Here is a 19,673-nt window from a genome sequence, read left to right on the forward strand (position 1 = left end):
AGTGGAAGGAATTTAAGGGCATCCTATGCCTTCTCTGAGCCTTTCAAAGCTCCCAATGCTGGCAGTGACATCTAAAGGTAGGTAGATGTTTCTCTGTAATAGAGAGAGAGGCTCAACCTTTATTGCTATCATCACTCCTATGGCTGCAGTTTAGTACCTTCTCCTCACCACTTGTGTTGCACAGAGTAATGTCCTTTAATTTTTTTCACTATATAATTCATTGAATGGTTGTTTAATGTTTCTTTGAAGGTCTTCAGATATATACTGTAAGTATGAACAAGAATCGTAGCGCTGTACACAGTACAGTTTCTTCAGGCAGTAAGAAAAGTGAAGACAGAATTTAAGCATATAAATGTGAGAAACAGTATTTTTCCCTGACTTTGAATTTCATTTCCAGGCACTGGAAAGTGAGTTTGTATCATGCCAGCTTCATCAATGGATTGACCTTATATTTGGCTACAAGCAACGAGGACCAGAAGCAGTGCGTGCACTCAATGTTTTCCACTATCTAACATATGAAGGCTCTGTGAATCTGGATAGTATCACTGATCCTGTCCTCAGGGAGGTAAGCATTTACTATCATGTCATTCTAAAAACTGATGTCATCTCCCAGGCATCATTAATGTATCATCTTTTTTTTAGTTTAAAAAATAATCCTTTTTGGTTTGATTTTATTGACTTTATTCAGAGCTTGGGATCCTAGATGATTCCAAAAATGGAAAGTCAAGTATGTTTAAATGTCAGAGGTGTAGTTCTGGGCAGTATTTTCTTTGCTAGGAAGGACTGTCATATGTAATACAGTTAATATGCATTCCATTTATTATAGTGCAAGTTATACTCTACAAAATGAACCATCTTTACAATTAGCATCTGATAGATTCACTTAGTAAAACTGAAAAGTTGAAATAAAAAGATTACTTTGCACTGTGGTCATGAGTCAGAGGAAAATGCCTAACATTTAATAGAATTATACTTTACAGGCTGACATATAGAATTAGTTCAAATTACTTTAGGTTTTCTTTCTGTGATGTACAATCAAATGTTACCATTAAAGGAGGTTTTTAGGTTTAATTTTTTGTGTATGTTGTGTTGTTTTGTGGGATTTCTTGTGCGGTATTTTGTTCAACTATGTTTACACTAGCCATCTGAGCAGAATCATGTTGCTATCCTCATATGTGTTTTATTTACAGTCAGTGTGCTTGTTTTTAGTAAAATTATTAAGAATTATTGCTATAAATATCATTCATGCATTGGGTAAAATGATTAAAAATTAGGTAAAAAGTGTGAAGGTACAACAGCTGCTAGATGAGTGCTGCTGTGATGAAGCTATGCACACAGTCGTCAATTCCCCCAGATATCTGCCATCTGTTGTATGCAAAACAGTAATAATTTATACACTAGCAGGCTTTGGTATTGTTTTTTTCAGGGGAGGGGGAGATGAGTTGTTTTTGTTTTGTGTTTTTTTTGTTTTTAATCTTGAAGACAGAAAACTAGTAGATTGTGAAAAAGAAACGGCCATCAGAGAAACATTTGGATTCAGTGAGGCTAATTTTTTGGAATAAAGCATTTGAATGTCTTTTTACCATTTAGATTGCTAACCAAGAATAGAGACACTAAAAAAAAAATCTGATCATTAGATTCTTAGAGCTGGAACTTCAGAAGGTGTATTTTAAGGACCAGATCCTGCAAACATTTATTCTAGTACCCTATTTTAAGCATTTGATGAGACCCATTGACTCCAATGAGACTACTCAAGTGCTTAAAATTAAGTACGTGCATAATTGTTTGCAGATTCCAGAGACTTAGAGCATAATTAGAGGCAATAAAATGCAGATCTGCATGCACAGAAGAACAATAATTTTTTGAAAGTATAAATAAGGTGCTTATGCAATGAAAGAAAAGGAGTGCAATACTTAGTAGTTCAATATGACTAGTAACTGTGCAATAATAGAGGTAATGCAATACATAAGGCCTTGATTTGCATGCACAGACCTTTGTGTCAGACTTTAAGGGCCTCTCCACAAAGGATGGCTTGTAGAATTGAGGTCAGTGTGCTTTGCTTAACATCTTGTGACATGATGAGCATCTTCAGCTCTCTTGTGAGCTAAGTTACATGCACAATTTATTGTCAGGATTTTTTTTTTAAATCAGGGAGATGTTTTTGTGCTCCCACATGCACGTCTAACCCATGCCCTCTTAGTCATTAACATATATGTCTCTTCTTTCTTATGCTTCCCTGTGCACTCTAAAGCACTTCTCACAGCTCCATTTTCTTCTTCATTCCACACACAAGAAGAAAATTTTCACATGAAAGGTTATTTTTAGTGATAATGAGAGCAAAATGTTCAATTAAAAAAAGAGAAAAGAAATCTGAATGCCCTTCAGTTCCTCATACCTAGACACATAACATACTTGTTCCTCTAAAAGATTTCAAATAGTAATCTTTGCAGAGTAAAAATACCTTCTTGTTCACTTTTAGCCCATATGTGATCACACATACAAGATCGTATGGATATATACAGGCAGATTTGGAGGCTTTTCAGATTTATTTGAACTATAAGCATAAATGGTATATAGGTTCTCTGTCCAATAAAAAGGTATTTGATATCTGGATCAGTATTTATTAGAGGTTCAGGCATGGATGATATGTTTTTATTACAACTGCACATTTTAGTTATGATTTGCTTTCTTGTGTAAAAAAAATGGACTTTTATGTTTTTAACAATTGATTTTAGCAGATCACTGAACAATATATGAGCAAGAGGGTATGTTTTAAACACAATAAAATATACATACATAAACACTAGAAAATCAAATTCCTTTTTGTCATATGTATTATATCACAGCAGATTGTGAACTGTTGTGCTTGATATTTTAACTTGGTAATAGCTGAATATAAAAGATCTTTTTAAAGAAAAGTTGAACATTTTCTCAATACAATAACTGCTGTTAAAAGTCTGCCATTGATCACAAAGCAACATAATCAACACAGGTTGGCTGAATAAAAGATCGTTCCTTACTGACTTTCCCATCCCCGTTGTGAATTTGTCCACAAATAAAAGGTGAGAACAGCAAATCAGTGTGGTAAGATAAAAACCTCCCAGTCGTAAAAGGGAATTCTTCCCCTCCATCCTGGCTGGGGGTTTAAATCATTATTTGCCGTGCATCCCCAGCTCCTGCCTTTGTTTAGGGGAAAAATATCTTCTAGGTAAAAACACTTTTGTGTTTAGCAAGAGAGAACCAGATCCCCACACCTAACTAATTATTTTTGTGCTATCTTTCAGTATAGATGGCCCAATGCCTCAAATTTGAACACCTCCCAATTTTAGAGGAGGGATCAAGATCCAGATCCAAATCCATGACCCTTTTTGTCATTTGGGAACACAACAAAGTTAGCACTCTGTCACCTTTTGATAATATTCACTCTTATGAAAGTACATTTGTGTCCCAACTGACCATATAGTTGCCAGTTTGCGCACACAGCTGAGCACACTATTTTCACATATTTGCTATTTTGCAGAAATCCTGGCTTAGCACTCAACTTGAGTGCCTCAGTTGAACACTGGGAGTGGCATTCACAAGGGGAACTTGGGTGCTGCCATATTCCGCATTGCAGTATCTAACTTTTAGGTGCCCTGTCACCAAGTGGAATTCACAAACTGAGGTGCCCAGACCCTTTATACTAGCAGGGGTGCTAGAATTTTTATAGTTGGGGTGCTGAGAGCCATTGAACCAAACTTTAAACCCTGTATATGATGGAAACTACTTCAAGCCAGGCGGTGTGGCAGCACACACACACCCTAGTACCAGCACCTATGTATGCAAGGCGAGAGTTAAGTGCATCACAAAAGACATCATGCTGAGAGGAGAGGTGCCTGAGCTAACCCATAGGAAATGCCAAGGAGAGGGGTGAGGCCTATACCCCATCCATCAAAGCATGCTAGGTGCCTAACTCAGGGACAAAGGGAGGTGCTTTTCTCCACTTGGGATTCAGCCATGAACCCTTTCTTGGAGTTAGGTGCCTAAGACAGGTCAGCACTTTTTAAAGAAAAGCAAAGGATGGGGAGCTGTAACAATAGCCCTTTAATAACTTTTAGCCTAGTGGTTAGGCCACTTACTCAGGACTTGGAAGATTTGTGTTCAATTCCCCTTTTGCAGAGCAAGGATTTGAACTTGGATCTCCCTTTTCCTAAGGAGTGATCTAACCACTGGTCTATGGGGAATTTTATGACAGGGCTCTCTAAATCTCTCCAGCTGAATTTTTTCCACTGTGTATAAATACTCCAGTAGTAACTGCACCAGAGAGAGAATTAAGATGCATCCATAGCCTAGCTGTAGCCTCTGCTAGGAAGTGAAAGAACCAATTTTTTAACCAGATGTCTAAACCAAAGTTTAAATCTCTGCCATACATCAGGCAAAGGGGTGAATTGAACCCCAGGTCTCCTAGGTAAATGCTCTAAGTACTGGGCCACCACCACCACTTGTTCCTCATTCTGGACATTTTATGTAGGTTTAAGCATGTTCAGAGCACATCTACCAGATGGGGCCCCAGAAGTAAACTAGGAGGGGAATGCCTAGCTTGTGAATCACATTTTGGCGTAGGTGTGAGTTAGGCACTGAGCTCTGGAGAGCATCAAAACTGAAGTGACTGTGTGCATATCCAACTGCTGAAATTTAGTCTCCTCAGGGACTTTAAGAGCAGAAACATAGATCTCTAGGGATGTTGGGCAGCTGCTCAGCAGGGGTTTTGTTAATCCCAGTGTCACCTAAATGACTTAGGTGCCAAAAGTGGCAGTTAGATACCTAAATCCTGATATCCTTGTGTATACCAACTGGGCAACCCTGGAGTTATTTCAAGGCGGTCATGCTTCAGCCTTCTCTAGAGAGTAACTTTAGCACTCCATCTGCGTGAAAAAAACCAGAGGATTCATGCAATGAGAAAACCATGGCCCATCCTTGTTTTTAAATGACCCTTTTCCCCACAGACAAATATGGCTACACTCGGAGCCCCTTGAAAGTTGTGCTCCATGCAGCACAGGGAGAAGGCACATGCTTATGGATCTTCCCCATACTCTATCACCATCTAGTGCAGAAGAACCTCCCTGGCCCCATTATTAGTGGTCCCTCTATCTGCAGCTTTATGAATATCATGTAGGGTGACCACCCATTCCGAGTTAGGTGGCACAAGCCTGAAATGTAGAGTTCAAATCCTGGTCCTGGGCTGAAGACTTCAGGACAGCATTTCTGCGGCACTGCTCAGCACTTGCCCGAGGCTCAGAGGGGCGTCAGCCTCTTTCTGGTGGGGGAGCTGAGGTGGGCCTTACCCTGCCTCGCCATGATGCTCCACCCCCTGCTCCTCCTTTGTTCCTGAGGCCTCGCCCCCTGGCCAGGCCAGAAGCCAGAGCTGGGCAGTAGTGAGAGCCATCCAGAAAGCCCGGGCTGCTGCGGGGAGCCCTTGAGTCATGGACCTTCTACCTGCCCTGAGCTGTCTATCCCGTGGGGCAAGGACATGGGCCGGGGCTACTCTTGGGTATCCCATCACCCCATCTGCGGCAAGTGGAGGATCCAAGGCTCCCCACGGGAGGAGCAGAAGGTGGGGGCACAGAGGGGGCTCTGCATGTGTCCCGCTTTTGCCTTTTGAAAAGGTGGTCACCCTAATATCATGATGGGTGTGGTCCACCTCTGATTTTTAAAATTTAAATTAACAATAACTATGTATGTCAAGATGTGCCTCTTCATTTAAATATGCATTTGAGAACTCGAGATCTGCACTGAATTAGAGGAATTACTATTCAATAATATACATGCTGCATTTACTGAAACTTATTCTTCAGATTTCATGGTGCCACCAAATATATATATAGAGACAGAGAAAGAGAGAGGGGAAAAAAAATCACCCTAATGCATTACAAGTAGTAATTAGCTCAAACCAAAACTGTGTCTCTGGATGCCTCAGAGTGAATCCAAGTCCTACATTTCTGGCTTAGGCCCTGTTGAATTTGAAGTGGGAAGTCTTCCACTTTTAAAATATAAAAATACTTGAGAGTCTTTTTAGCAATTTGAGTACCTTCTCTTTTATTCTCCACATTGCAAAATTTTATTCATATTATAATAAAAGGAGAAGAGGAAGAACTATGTAGTAAAAATTAACATTGTCAGGCCCAAATTAAGGGGAAATTTTGTTGTTGTTGTAATCTTAATATTTCTCAGTTGCAGGTGTGCCTGTATATCACTGATATCTATTGTATTAAAAAGAAACCTTAAATTGTGAAATAAATGCTAAAATTTGAGGAACGGCTTAAGGATATTGATTCATTCTTACCTGACAGGTGAAATCATGGTTGCAGCACTAACCACAGCAATTATGGCATTAAAATGTCAAGAAATTAGAGGTCAGAATAACAGATAATTTTCTTCCTTGTGTCAGATTAAAAATTGACATTCTCTGACAGCACAGGATCTCTGGCTGAGAAAATTATGACAGCTTAACTCATCTTGTACGTGTAAAGCTGTAATTGATAATGAACTTTACTGTGACAGCCTTCTCCTGTGGAGAAACATGACAGAACATCTCTGGTACAAAGTCTGTATCTCTTTTTAATATGTAAACAGCAGTTATACTGGACATTAGATGTTATTTGGAATTGTCTTTACTGTTGGTTTACATCATAATCCAAACCCCTTTTTCTGGACAGGTTCCAGCTGACTTCAAAGAGCTGATGTTAAAAATGCTGATGCATAAAACAATGATATCTAAGGTACACTAAGTAAAATTGTTACTGTATTATTTGTACTTCTATATTCTCCTAGGAATGACTATTTCACAGGCTAATCAATATAAATCTCATGCCCTAAATTTTCAAAAGTGACTAGGGATTTTCAGTTCCTCTATTTTTGGGTGCCCAACTTGAGAAACTTTGAAAAGACATGATTTTTCAGAAGTTCCAAGCACCCATTCTTTTGAAAACATGCATCTCAAGTTTGGTACCCAGATGTGGGAGAACTCAAACTCACTAGTTATTTTTGAAAAGCCAGGGCCTTATTCTTCCACGTAATAAATTATTGTGTGATTGAAGCAGGAACAGCACACTAATATACATTTCATTTAAAAAAAATAAAAACATTGAACATAACCATGTAAATAATCTTTCAGTACTGCCTTGTGAATTAAACTGAAAATGATTAAGTGGAGCTACTCATTTTGATGACTAAAAATATAATTAAACTAGTCACATGTAACATTGAAAGCACATTTTTTGTATAAACTCACAGAAAGTTAATATTTTTGGCTTACTGTTTATTTTTTTTGTTTAAAATTATTGCCAGATCTCCATCTACTTTGATAGCACACAATTTGTTCGTCATTAGTAATGTTTAAAAAAACAAGTGAAGCATTATACTGTACAGTTTTTGGTTTGTATGCACATTCTAGCTGGCTTTTTTTTTTTTCCCATACTCAGTCGCAAATGTAGATAGGCAGTGCATTACAACTGCTAGACTTTATGTGTACGGCATGTTCAGCAAAAGATGAATTGTACATTCGCAGAAGAAACAAACGAATATGAAGAAGTTACTGGGTTCAGATATTTGTTCTGAGCAGTTACCTGTCAAAATACCTGAGCATACCTGCAGCCCACACAGCCAAATTGAAAAATGATTAAAATGACTACCATTTGACAGTCAGTTTCCATGCCCATAAACTAATCCTAGAAGGTCAGTTTTGCTGGCAGCTACTACAGCATACGGCCTATACAATATTTATTTCTTTACTGTGGACTTTATAGTTAGCGTATTTAAATGATTAAAAAAGTCATAAAGATGTGGTGGTCTTGTAGTGGTTTTCAGTTACCCTCCTCTGGGTTTTATATTTTAAGATGATATTTTCTTCTCTTATCTCTTTCTTTGATCTGACAGGAACAACAAAGCATCCCTCTGGATCTTCTATAGTGAAATATGCCCACAGGAAGCAGAGTAGAGCACGTCAGTTTTCACTTTGTTTTTTCTTGCTGAAACACTCTTTGCTACTACAGAGGGCTGACATGATAGGGTTGTCAAGAACCATCAAGATAGATACATTTTTAACAGAGAGTTGGAATGGTAGCCTTTCCTGCTGGCTGAACCTAGAAAAATTATGAGGAAAAAATTAAGACACTTACCGTTTGAATAAAATAAAAGACTTACATAATGACACCCACTGCTAACCCTTGCAAGCACGTGCTTGTTCTTGCTCTTGCTCTGAGTTATTCTTATTTCTCTTTTTTCTTCTGTGATCTCTTTCTTTGATCTGACAGAATATCAAAACCACCCCTCTAGATCTGCTTCATTGAATTTTACTCACAATATTGTTCACTTACATGTTCAATGTTGCCTAATTGCCTCCATACAAGGGATGCTCCTGGCTTCTTCTCTGGGAGCAGTCATTGTATGAAACGATTATGGATAGTTGTGAAATAACTGAGAGATTGTCAGTGGTGTCAGTATCCACTTTTTTCCAACTTAATTGAAAGAAGATGTACAGGAAAAACCCTTATACATGCAAAAGCCATAATGATAATGGCAATTATTTTGTTACGCACTAAGGCAAGGGTGGGCAAATTTTTTGGCCTGAGGGCCACATCTGGGTGGAGGAATTGCATGCAGGGCCATGAATGTAGGGCTCGGGCAGGGGGTTGGGGTGCAGGAGGGAGTGTGGAGTGTAGGAGGGGGTGCGGTGTGCGGTGTGCAGGAAGGGGCTATGGGCAGAGGGTTGGGGTGCAGGAGGGGTGCGGAGTGTGGGAAGGGTCTCAGCAGGGGGCTCAGCAGGGGGTTGGGGTACAGGGTGTGGCAGGGGGCTCAGGGCTCAGGGTAGGATGCAGGAGGAGTTCAGGTTGCGGTCTCCAGCCTGGTGCCGCTTACCTTGAGCGGCTCCAGGGTGGCAGTGGCACGCAGCAGGGCTAAGACAGGCTCCCTGCCTGCCCTGGCTCTGTGCCACGCCCCTCCCAGAAGTGGCCAGCTTCATGTCCCTTCATCTCCTGGGGGAGGGAAGACAGAGGACTCCGCATGCTGCCCTTGCTTGTGGGTACCTGCCCCGAAGCGCCCATTGGCTGCAGCTCCCCATTCCCGGCCAATGGGATCTGCGGGGGGTGGTGTCTGCAGGTGACGGCAGTGCACAGAGCCTTCTCCCTCCACTCACACCCCGCTCCCTCAGGGGCTGCAGGGACATGGTGCCAGCTGCTTCCGGGAGCGGCGCAGGGCCGATGCCACAGGAGTGGCAATCCCACGGGTCGGATCCAAAGCCCTGACGGGCAGGATCAAGGCTGCAGGCCATAGTTTGTCCACCCCTGCACTAACGGCTAAGCTCTGATTTGGCGAATATGTGCATGGATCCTATCAACTGTAGCAAGAGCTCCATGTCCAAATCACTCTGAATTTGTGTCTTCCAAGCACCTGAAATAGACCTTCCTTCTTTCACCATATATCCAGATTGTAGGAGAAATACCTTTATTAGTTCAGAGTGTTTTTTGTATGTTTGCGTGTGAGTTTGAAGAAATTATCCAGGGAAAGCCAATTTGAACAAATGAATTTTGCATTTAATTATGAAAGTGGTTGTGTCCGTGTTCATTCTTATCTCTTCAGGGAGTGAGTTCTAAAGCTTAGGTCCAGCTCCAGTGAAAGATCTGCCTCCTGCACTTATGAGCCTTTTCTTATCAATCCACAGTTACTTGTTCTGGTGTAATTTCATTGAGTGCGACCCCTCCCCCATAAATTAAAAATATTTTTTATATATTTAACACTATTCTAAATGCTGGAGGCAAAGCAGGGTTTGGGGTGGAGGCTGACAGCTCGCAACCCCCCCCCGTAATAACCTCATGACCCCTTGATGGGTCCTGGCTCCCAGTTTGAGAACCCCTGTGCTAAATGATGAATTAGCACTCCGCTGAGCCTCGAGGGTTAATACCTTGTTGTTAATGTAGCCTCTCACTCTACAAGGCAGCAGGAATGGAGGGGAAGGGAGATAGCATAGCAGACAGAGACAGACATACACCTTGTGTGTGTGTGGGAGAGAGAGAGATGCACACTGCCCCTTTAAGTAAGCTGACCCACTCTTAAGTGCATTGTCTTTTTAAGTGTATCAGGAAGTTGAGAGAGCAGCTGCTGCCCCAGGCTCTCCCAGTCTCTGTCCCTCCCCCTCCCCCGCTCTGTATGGAGAAGAAGGGGTAAGCAGGGTGTAGGAGCAGGGGGGAGAGGGACACCCTGACATTACCCTCCCTCCCTGACATTACCCTCCTCCCCCTCTCGCTTTTCCTCTTACCCCTGCACAGCAAGCAGGAGGCTCTGGGAGCAGCTCCAGAGGGCAGGAGCAGCACATGGCAGTGGGGGGAGGGATAGCTGCAATTGCTAGCCTGCTGGCAGCTGCCGCACAGGGAACTTAGGATAGCAGGGAGCTGATAGGGGGGCTGCTGGTCCACCCTGGTTGCAAGCCCCCACCAGACAGCTGCAACAGGTTGCTCTTTCTGCAAGCAGTGGACAAAGCAGGCGGCTGCCAAAGGTTAGAAGGGAGCATTGCACAACTTTAAACAAGCATGTTCCCTAACTGATCAACAACAAAACAACTTTAACCAGGACAACTTTTAAGTCAGGAGGTCAAATAAGAACATTAGAACAGGTCAAATAATGAAAAATAATGAAAAATATGATTTGTGAATATTTTCACAAATAAAAGCACTGAGCCCAACTCACTGTAATTCCTGAATCCTATTATTGATTGTTCCTGAGGATTAAAAGAACTGAGGTAGTCATGAAAATATATGATTCCTAATAATTTCACAAATTGTTGCACAAATGGCTGTCTGACTTACATGACCCACCACACAACACAGTTAACACAGAAATGTTCCAAGTGAAGAATTTGCACATAACTCATATAGCTGATAGTTATTTGCAGATGAATTAATGCAGAAAATCAGGACGAGTTCTTGAATTAAGAAGCAAAGAAAAGAGTTCTTCGCTAACCAAAAAGAGGGCTTAATTTATAATGAATATTATTTGTAATGAATAGGCATGTAACAAATGACCACTTGTAGAGAGCATCATTGATCTTCCACTTCTTATACCTCTCTGGAGCCATCTTAGAGTGTTTTCTCAAAACTAGATTTATAATCAGTACAATCCACATGAAACAGATAATTCCACAAGTGTCCAGCTTTTAATACAAAAATATGAACAATTCAGATCTTCTATATAAAAACTGCTTCTTCATCTTTAGATTTTTTATTACATGCTGTTGAGAGGTACTAATTATTGATTTGAGAAATTAGCAGCAAATACTTTACCAGACACTTGAAGTCATATTTTACTCAAGGTGGGTGGAGTGAAAATTACTGGCTGATGATTGTAGTGATAATAGCTAGAAGGGGCTCCTTTTTCTTGATTAACACGGATTTCAGATATATTGCACAGTCATTATTACAGCATAAATTAACTATTATTCAACACATTTTGCATGTATTAATTTGTTGCAGTAGATATTACTCAGTCTTTAAGTGTATCGCAATTTCAGTTATGGAGCTGTAAAACCAAACTTTCAAAATGTTTTAAGCATGTTGATAATGTGCCTTTTTAACGTCATTTTGAAGCCTGGGTAGAGCATATCTATATTACAGTTTTCCGTTTATGTCAAGAACAGAGAGTGGATTTTATGAAGAATGTTTTGTTGGAAATAATCCAAATTTCTTTAAGCTCCCTGAAAATTACTGTGTGTGCTTTTATTTTTAAAATAACAGTAGAGCCTACTTTAAAAAGTGAAACCATAAAACTATAATAAATATACAGAAAAGTTACAATTCTGGTCTCAAAGATGGAATATTTAAGACTGACCTTTCAGTATTTGTAACTCTGTCGCACTTCCCAATTAGTCCCTTTTTGGCTTTTTGTTTTGAAGGTTTGCCTATTTTGTAAGATCGCTTTTGTGGCCTGTGATACATGAGTAGAAGGCTGGGGGCTGACTCATGCCTTACCAGCACTACCAGATTTCAGGTGTTTATGCCAGTATAACATGAAACAGTAGGATCTGACAGTCTCAGCACATTGGTCAGAGAGAAAGGCGAAGGCAAGATTTAACGGACGTGTTAGGAAAGATTGATGAGATTTGTGGGAGGAAAACAATAGTGAGAGGATGGGACCCACAAGAATGCCCTAATATTCTCCTTCCCTTCAGTTTATACCATATATCTACAGCAAATATTGATACTCCAAAAGTTAACTATAGAATATCTTCGCTCCGGTTTACTGTCACCAAAATGGAGAGGAAAGATTAGCAAAACAGTAGAGTAAGAGAGCCACATTTTTATCATGATTTACTGGATTTCATTAGCAAGAAAAAGTTTTCAGTCATGGGTTTTACTACTATTCTTTCAACAAGCAACTAGAAGCAGTTGAACATGAAATCACATTTTAATTTTTTATATAATTTTATTTTTATAAACCAAAAAATACTAAAATATGGCTATTATATACTTTGATTTACTAACTGTGTCTGTTTGTTTGTGTATTCCAAGCATTAAAAAATAATGCCTTTGGTGATCATGTTTTATTTCAATAATAAACCAGAAGAAAAAAAATCACAGTTGAAATACATTCCTTCATGAATAAGTACCATTTCTTTTGTATTACTGCAAACTCTCAAAAGGCCTGCTGTGTTGTTTGCTTCTCTATTTTCTTGGCTTTCCCGACAGAGTATGTTCTTAATTGTAAAGCAAGTGGAATAAAATATAGTGTATATCTCATACGAACCAGCTTTCCAAAGTATATACAAGTTACCTAACTCATGACAGGAGACATTACTCAATAGTTTAGATATTAGATTAATCTCTTATAGCATAAGGAAATATTCTCTAGATTTGACACTGTAGCCTCATTTATTTATATATCTACATCTAAAGATTATACACCAAAAATTCAAAGATGTACTTGACCTGTGACACCTGAAGTAAAATTAAACTGTGTAAAATAATAATATTCTGATTTGAACAAAATATTCCTTTCCCTATAGAAATTACCAGACAAGCTCTAGCACAAAAATCAGTTCCCATCATTTACTCACAATTGCGGCTCTATTATCCTCTCTGCTGGGACTCCATGCAAACTCTACCAACAGGGCTCTCTAAAGAGAGCTGTTGTATTGTTGCCCTCTTTGACTGCCCTAGCCAATGGAGGTGAATAAGTCCCTATTAGTTAATAGTCTGTCTCTCTCTCCTGCTGTGGTGCAACAGCATCTGTAATATTTTATTAAGTTCTGGATATAACCTTATTAGAAAGATTGGAGGGAGTTCATTGATGAGCATCAAAATGATGGGAAGACAGAAAAGATTGATTTATGGACAATACTTAAAGAGCTTGACAAGTGATGACTGAGTAAAGGGAGGGCATAGTAAATATCTAGAAATATCTGAAGGTTGCTGCAACCAAGTAAGGTAGAGGAATTATTCACTGTGCCACCAAAAGTATATATCACCATCTGGAAGGATATTCAAAAAGGAAAATATAGGCTGAACTTCAGGAAAAAGCTTCCTGACAGTTAGATGTAATTAGGCTATAAAATAGTTTCCAAAGTAAATTGTGGAATCCCTATTATTTGGGTCTTTTAAAACTAGAATGAACAACCACTAGAAAATATAGGGAACAATCTTTCATTGGCAGGAAGACAGATTGGATAATCTGAAACTTTCCCATCAGTAACATCTATTTTGTTGTGTTCCACTGCCAAGCTTGTAATGACCATAGTGTGAATCCAAATGTGTTGGCAGTAACTCCGTCACAATGTCAGTCTGTGTGATGAGTTTACCGTTGTAATTAGATTGGCTCCCATCATGATCCATTGCATTTTTAGAATTGTTTATTTCTTTTTTTCTAGCTTTCAGGCCAATGACTTTTTTGTGTAAATTTAAAATAGCAGTTTATTTATAGGACTGCATTAAAAAACTGAATTCATTATCGGGGGAAATTTTCATTATGGCCTGATTGGTTCCTTAGAAGATCATCATTGTTGTAGTCTGTCTGGAAAATCTGATACATTCAGGCTGCTCTACTGATTTGAATGGACTGGAATCCATAAAAATATGATACAAATAATGTTAATAGGTATGCTCAGCAATCATTATTTATCTGTTATTGTCAGGGGGCTTAGTTTATTGCAGTTTTGCTACCACAACAACTGGTGTGGAATTTAGAGCTAGTCACAGATGTTAAACAAATAATGACAGCCATACTCACCTGTCTCTTTTTTCTTTTATATCCCCTACACTTGTCCTGTCTTTTTTTTTTTTTTGAAAAACTAATTAGTGCTTATTAACTCAGGTTCATGACCATCTTCAAAAGTAGGGAGGGGAGAGGAAAGGATGGGCAAGAGGGGAGAGAAGATTGAAAGAGAAATAGAATACTGAAATGGCATGGGGGAGATTGAATTGGAGACCTAGTGGAAAAGGAAAAGGAGAATGAAGAATAGAGTGAATTGAGATAAGATCAAAGAAAGGGGCAAAGCTATGGAGACATTTAATCTGTTTTAATTAAAAAAAGAGAGTGACTCCCTTTCCAAATTTGTCCTGCAGACATTTTCCATATTTTCATTGTTAATTTTAAATAATTTTTAAAGCTCACATTTATGCTTTTAAAATAAAAAAAATAGTTAGCACAGCTAAAAGCTAGCACTGTTAAACCTCACAGCCACTGAAAAACATTTTTAATTAGAAAACAGTGGGTAAAGTTTGAAAGTCTAACTGAAACCTCCTGCTGGTATTACTATAATAATATTGTGTTTTTTATGGGTAGGTTGTCCCTGCCCAAAGGCCTCTGAGCTCCTAAAAAAAAGTCTTAAGCAAAACCAAAGGCAATAGGGTCTATTAAATGGAACTAAAGTTGGTTCAGACAACAAAAACAAAACTACTCCCTCTAACTCAGCCCCAAACATACAATTAAACAACTCTCAGAGAGCATACAGAAAAATCTCACTAATCTGCAGCCTGGGGAGGGATCCCTGGTTCAGATTAGTACAAATCTATGGGCATAGATGTTTTTGGTAGCATCACACTCCATTCAAATCAGTGGAGGCAACACCATGCCAGAGCCTTCGCTTCACTCCCACCATTCATTAAGGCCCTGAAACAAGGTCAGGGCATTTAGAGTTCTTCATCTTCCTGGCTATTGGTGATGCTGAAGTTGCATAACTTAGTTCGAACCCCCTAGCCGCCACTAGTGTAGCCCATGCCTAAGAAGTTAAGGGGGAGAAAGGAAGAAAATGAAAGAGGAGAGAGATAGGCAGGGACAATGTTATGCAGGACTTTGCAATTAAAGATGAGGAACTTGAATTTGATGTGAAATTGCAAAAAAGCCATGTGAATGTTGAAAGTTTTTTTTTTCATTTGGCACAGCAGCAATGAACAGAAAAGTGTTTCAGTAAATTTTATCATAGGACAGGAAATATACACGAGCATAATATAAATTATGGCTTCAGATTTTTTTATAGCGCCTGCTGAGTGTATAATTCTGTAACATTTTAGAAAATCATATTATATAAAATTATAATAAGAAGCAAATTACTTTTGCTTTGGAGAGGAATTTTTTAAAAAAAATTGAATAGAATTCTTCAACATTTTGAACAACTTTTTCTAGCTCAAATTTGCCCGCTTTGTGGCTGAGTGGCAATGAGTCCACAAGCCTCATGGATGGCCTACCCATTGAGAGTCCATGGTTGCGTGACAATGACATTGCACCATATTCTGTGGAGGCACTGGTCTCTCAAAAGCAGTTACATAATGTATGTTTTAACATTACACTCTCAGCCAAGTCAGCCCCCTTTGTAGCGGTGGATTCTGTGATGACTTATATAGCTGGCAAGAGGACTCTTTGGTTCCATCTTCTGTGCAAAGAACGAGGAGTACTTGTGGTACCTTAGAGACTAACAAATTTATTTGAGCATAAGCTTTCGTGGGCTAAAACCCACTTCATTGGATGCATGCAGTGAAAAATATAGTAGGAAGATATATATACACAAAGAACATGAAAAAATGGGTGTTGCCATACCAACTGTAACGAGAGTAAGGTGTGCTATTCTCAGCAGAAGAAAAAAAACTTTTGTAGTGATAATCAGGATGGCCCATTTCCAACAGTTACAAGAAGGTGTGAGTATCAGTAGGGGGATAAAATTAGCATAGAGAACAGTTTTTACTTTGTATAATGACCCATCCACTCCCAGTCTTTATTCAAGCCTAATTAAATGGTGTCTAGTTTGCTAATTAATTCCAATTCTGCAGTTTCTCATTGCAGTCTAGTTTTGAAGTTTTTTTTTGTTGGAGTATTGCAACTTGAGATCTGTAATTGAGTGATCAGGGAGGCTGAAGTGTTCTCCGACTGATTTTGAACATTATAATTCTTGACGTCTGATTTGTGTCCATTTATTCTTTTACATAGAGACTGTCTGGTTTGGCCAATGTACATGGCAGAGGGGCTGTCATAAACAGATAGCTAAGGGTTAATGTCTCTTTCACCTGGAAAAAAAGTAACCTGAAGCACCTGACCAGAGGACCAATCAGGAAACAGGATTTTTTCAACTCTGGGTGGAGGAAAGTTTGTGTGTGAGTCTTTTGTTCTGGGTTGTCTGCCTGAGTCCCTCTCAGCTATGAGGAGGATTTTTCTTTTTCCTTTCTAATCTTCTCTTTCCAAGTTGTAAGTACAAAGTTGGTTTTTTGTTTTGTATTTACATGTCTATAATTGCTGGAGTGCTTTGATTTGTATTCTTTTTGAATAAGGCTGTTTATTCATATTTCTTTTAAGCAATTGACCCTGTATTTGTCACCTTAATACAGAGAGACCATTTGTATGTATTTTTTCTTTCTTTTTATAAAAAAGCTTTCTTTTTAAGACCTGTTGGAGTTTTTCTTTAGTGGGGAACTTCAGGGAATTGGGTCTGCAGCTCACCAGGGAATTGGTGGGAGGAAGAAATCAGGGGAGGTCTGTGTGTGTTAAATTTACTAGTCTGACTTTGCATTCCCTCTGGTGAAGAGGAAAGTGCTTTTGTTTCCAGGACTGAATTACAGAGGGTGACTCCTCTGCTTAGATCACGGAGGTTGCTTCTGTGTATCTCTCCAGGAGCACTTGGAGGGGGGAAGGGAAAAGATTTATTTCCCTGGTTGTGAGGCTCAAGGGTTTGGGTCTTGGGGTCCCAGGGAAGGGTTTCGGGGGGGACCAGAGTGCCCCAAAACACTCTAATTTTTGGGTGGTGGCGGCAGTACCAGGTCCAAGCTGGTAACTAAGCTTGGAGGTTTTCATCCTAACCCCCATATTTGGACGCTAAGGTCCAAATCTGGGACTAGGTTATATGACAGGGGCATTGCTGGCATATGATGGCATATATTATATTGGTAGATTTGCAAGTGAACGAGCCTCTGATATGTGGCTGATGTGATTAGGTCCTATCATGATGTCGCTGAATAGATATGTGGTCAAAGTTGGCAACAGGCTTTGTTGCAAAGATTGGTTCCTGAGTTAATATTTTTGCTGTGTGGAGTGTGGTTGCTGATGAGTATTTGCTTCAGGTTGGAGGGCTGTCGGTAAACGAGACTGCCTGTCTCCCAAGATCTGTGAGAGTGAAGGATTGTCCTTCAGTATAGGTTGTAGATCCTTGATGATGCGCTGGAGAGGTTTTAGTTGGGGGCTGGAGGTGATGGCTAGTGGTGTTCTGTTAATTTCTTTGTTGGGCCTGTCCTATAGTAGGTAACTTCTGGGTACTCTTCTCACTCTGTCAATCTGTTTCTTTACTTCAAAAGTTTATGCTCAAATAAATTTAGTAGTCTCTAAGGTGCCACAAGTACTCCTCGTTCTTTTTGCTGATACAAACTAACACGGCTTCCAGTCTTAAACCTGTCTTCTGTACAGTCAGCCAGCCAGGGAAGAAAATGGGAAGTGTTCATGCTCAGACATGGTGGAGCCTAGCTCTTCCTCCTATCTCAAAGTGTGTGTAGTAGTGATCCTCAAGAATGGAGAGTTGGGAGAGCTAAATGGCTCTCTCACAGCCTCACCCTCCCAATTAAAAGCCGTCCTGGGTGTCCAGGGGGCATCTTGCTGCCATTGCTGCCTCACTCTCTCTCCTTGTAGTTCAAGTATGCTGACCTGTGTCTCTAGGATGCTGTGGATCTGACCAATCGCTGTTCTTCTGGATTAGGAGGGAATTTTTTTTCAGTGAGCCAAACTGCAGGGTGTCCAGAAGGTTTTTCACCACCTCTGCAGCATCATGAAGGCGCCTTCTAGTTTAAAAAGAGTAAGAATGGGAATTTTAATGGCAGGAAAGACATATAGGAATGTTAACTTTGTTGTAACTTGCCACCAGTATCCAGAGGCAGCTGGTGAAAATAGTTTTGGGGGAAGTTGAACCTGCTCCCCTGCCTCACCTCACAGCCATTTCTTCTGTCCTGTGGGTCTGCACCGCTCCCTGTGCCGGCCTGTGGGCTCTCACTGCTCACAGATTTGGAGGAACCCATGTGCATGTGTTTGGATTTGGAGGAACACTATGTGCATGCAGACAGTGCCCTCCTCATATGATGCCCCACCCCATCCTGTTTCTTGCTGGTGGCTGATGGGGTGCGCATGGGGCTGATGAGAACGTGGTTTGGTGGAAGCAGAGGGGTTGATGGAGCTGGGGACATGATAGGATGATGTGGTGGAGGAAATAGTGGGACATGATTATTATCAGAGTATGAACATGCCATTTCTTCTGAAGGGGAGCCCTCATGGAGTAGTCAGGAAGAACACCACCTCCATGGAACTATCCCGACCCCCTTAGAGTTGTCAGGAAGAGGAACCTTCTCCCAAGTGCTCCTCTCATGAGATTGCCTTCCCTCCCCATGGAGCAATCAGGATGAAGAGGTCTGCCCCATTGGGGACAGAGAGTGATTTACTCACCTGAGAGCTCAGCACACTCCTATTGGCCTCACTCAGGGTCTCCAGCATCATATGGAGGGGGAGGAAGGTGGTGTTCTAGCCTTACCCTTTATCTTGTTGGCAAGTTAGCATGAGCGAGAGGGAGAAACATCTCTGGGCTTGACTGTCCGTGTGTGTGTGTTGTGGGGAATGGCCACTTCCTGAAGTGCCAGGGCATAGCGCCATCCTGGATTCCAAGTGCAGGAGTGGCACTCCAGAACACTCTGGCAGCACTGTTCCTGAGACTGGAGAGTCTGAGCCCCCCATAACCTTAGCCACCCACTACCTATGCCAGTATCCAGTGCAGATAAAGGTGGTAAGGGCCAGCTTCCAGAGACTCAGGATGTGGTTGGTAGACATTTTGCCTATAAGGAGAAGGGTAGACTTTAATCTTCATAGACTGAGGTCCCTCTTTGTACCCTCTTTTCCACTCACAAAGGAATGGCAAGAGGATTTAGTGGTGGACTGAGCCCTACAGGTTAGGCTGAAATGGCTCAGTCCCAAATTATTGGTTATTTGGTTTGAGGCCATTTAATCTCTCACTATATCCAATAAAATACCTGATTTGGAGGAAGAGTGGAGGGCCAGATAATGCCCTTCCCCACTGTTAAATTATTCAAGTTGTGGCCTATCACTTAAATCTACCCTTGTGCCCATGTTTCATTCACTTGATCAAATAACCAACTGCACTGAAGAATCCAGACTAGTTGAGTCACTGCTTGTTT

General features: G+C 40.4%; 1 protein-coding gene across 1 annotated transcript in view; it reads left to right on the forward strand.

The window, feature by feature from the left end:
• NBEA (neurobeachin) overlaps positions 1 to 19,673 on the forward strand; it is an 853,790-nt gene that overhangs the window by 791,052 nt on the left and 43,065 nt on the right. The window contains 1 exon segment of the mRNA XM_030563353.1: positions 398 to 565. Coding sequence (XP_030419213.1) covers positions 398 to 565 — 168 coding nt within the window.

The sequence above is a fragment of the Gopherus evgoodei genome, chromosome 1, assembly GCF_007399415.2.
Source record: "Gopherus evgoodei ecotype Sinaloan lineage chromosome 1, rGopEvg1_v1.p, whole genome shotgun sequence".
In the NCBI taxonomy this organism is placed as follows: domain Eukaryota; kingdom Metazoa; phylum Chordata; order Testudines; family Testudinidae; genus Gopherus; species Gopherus evgoodei.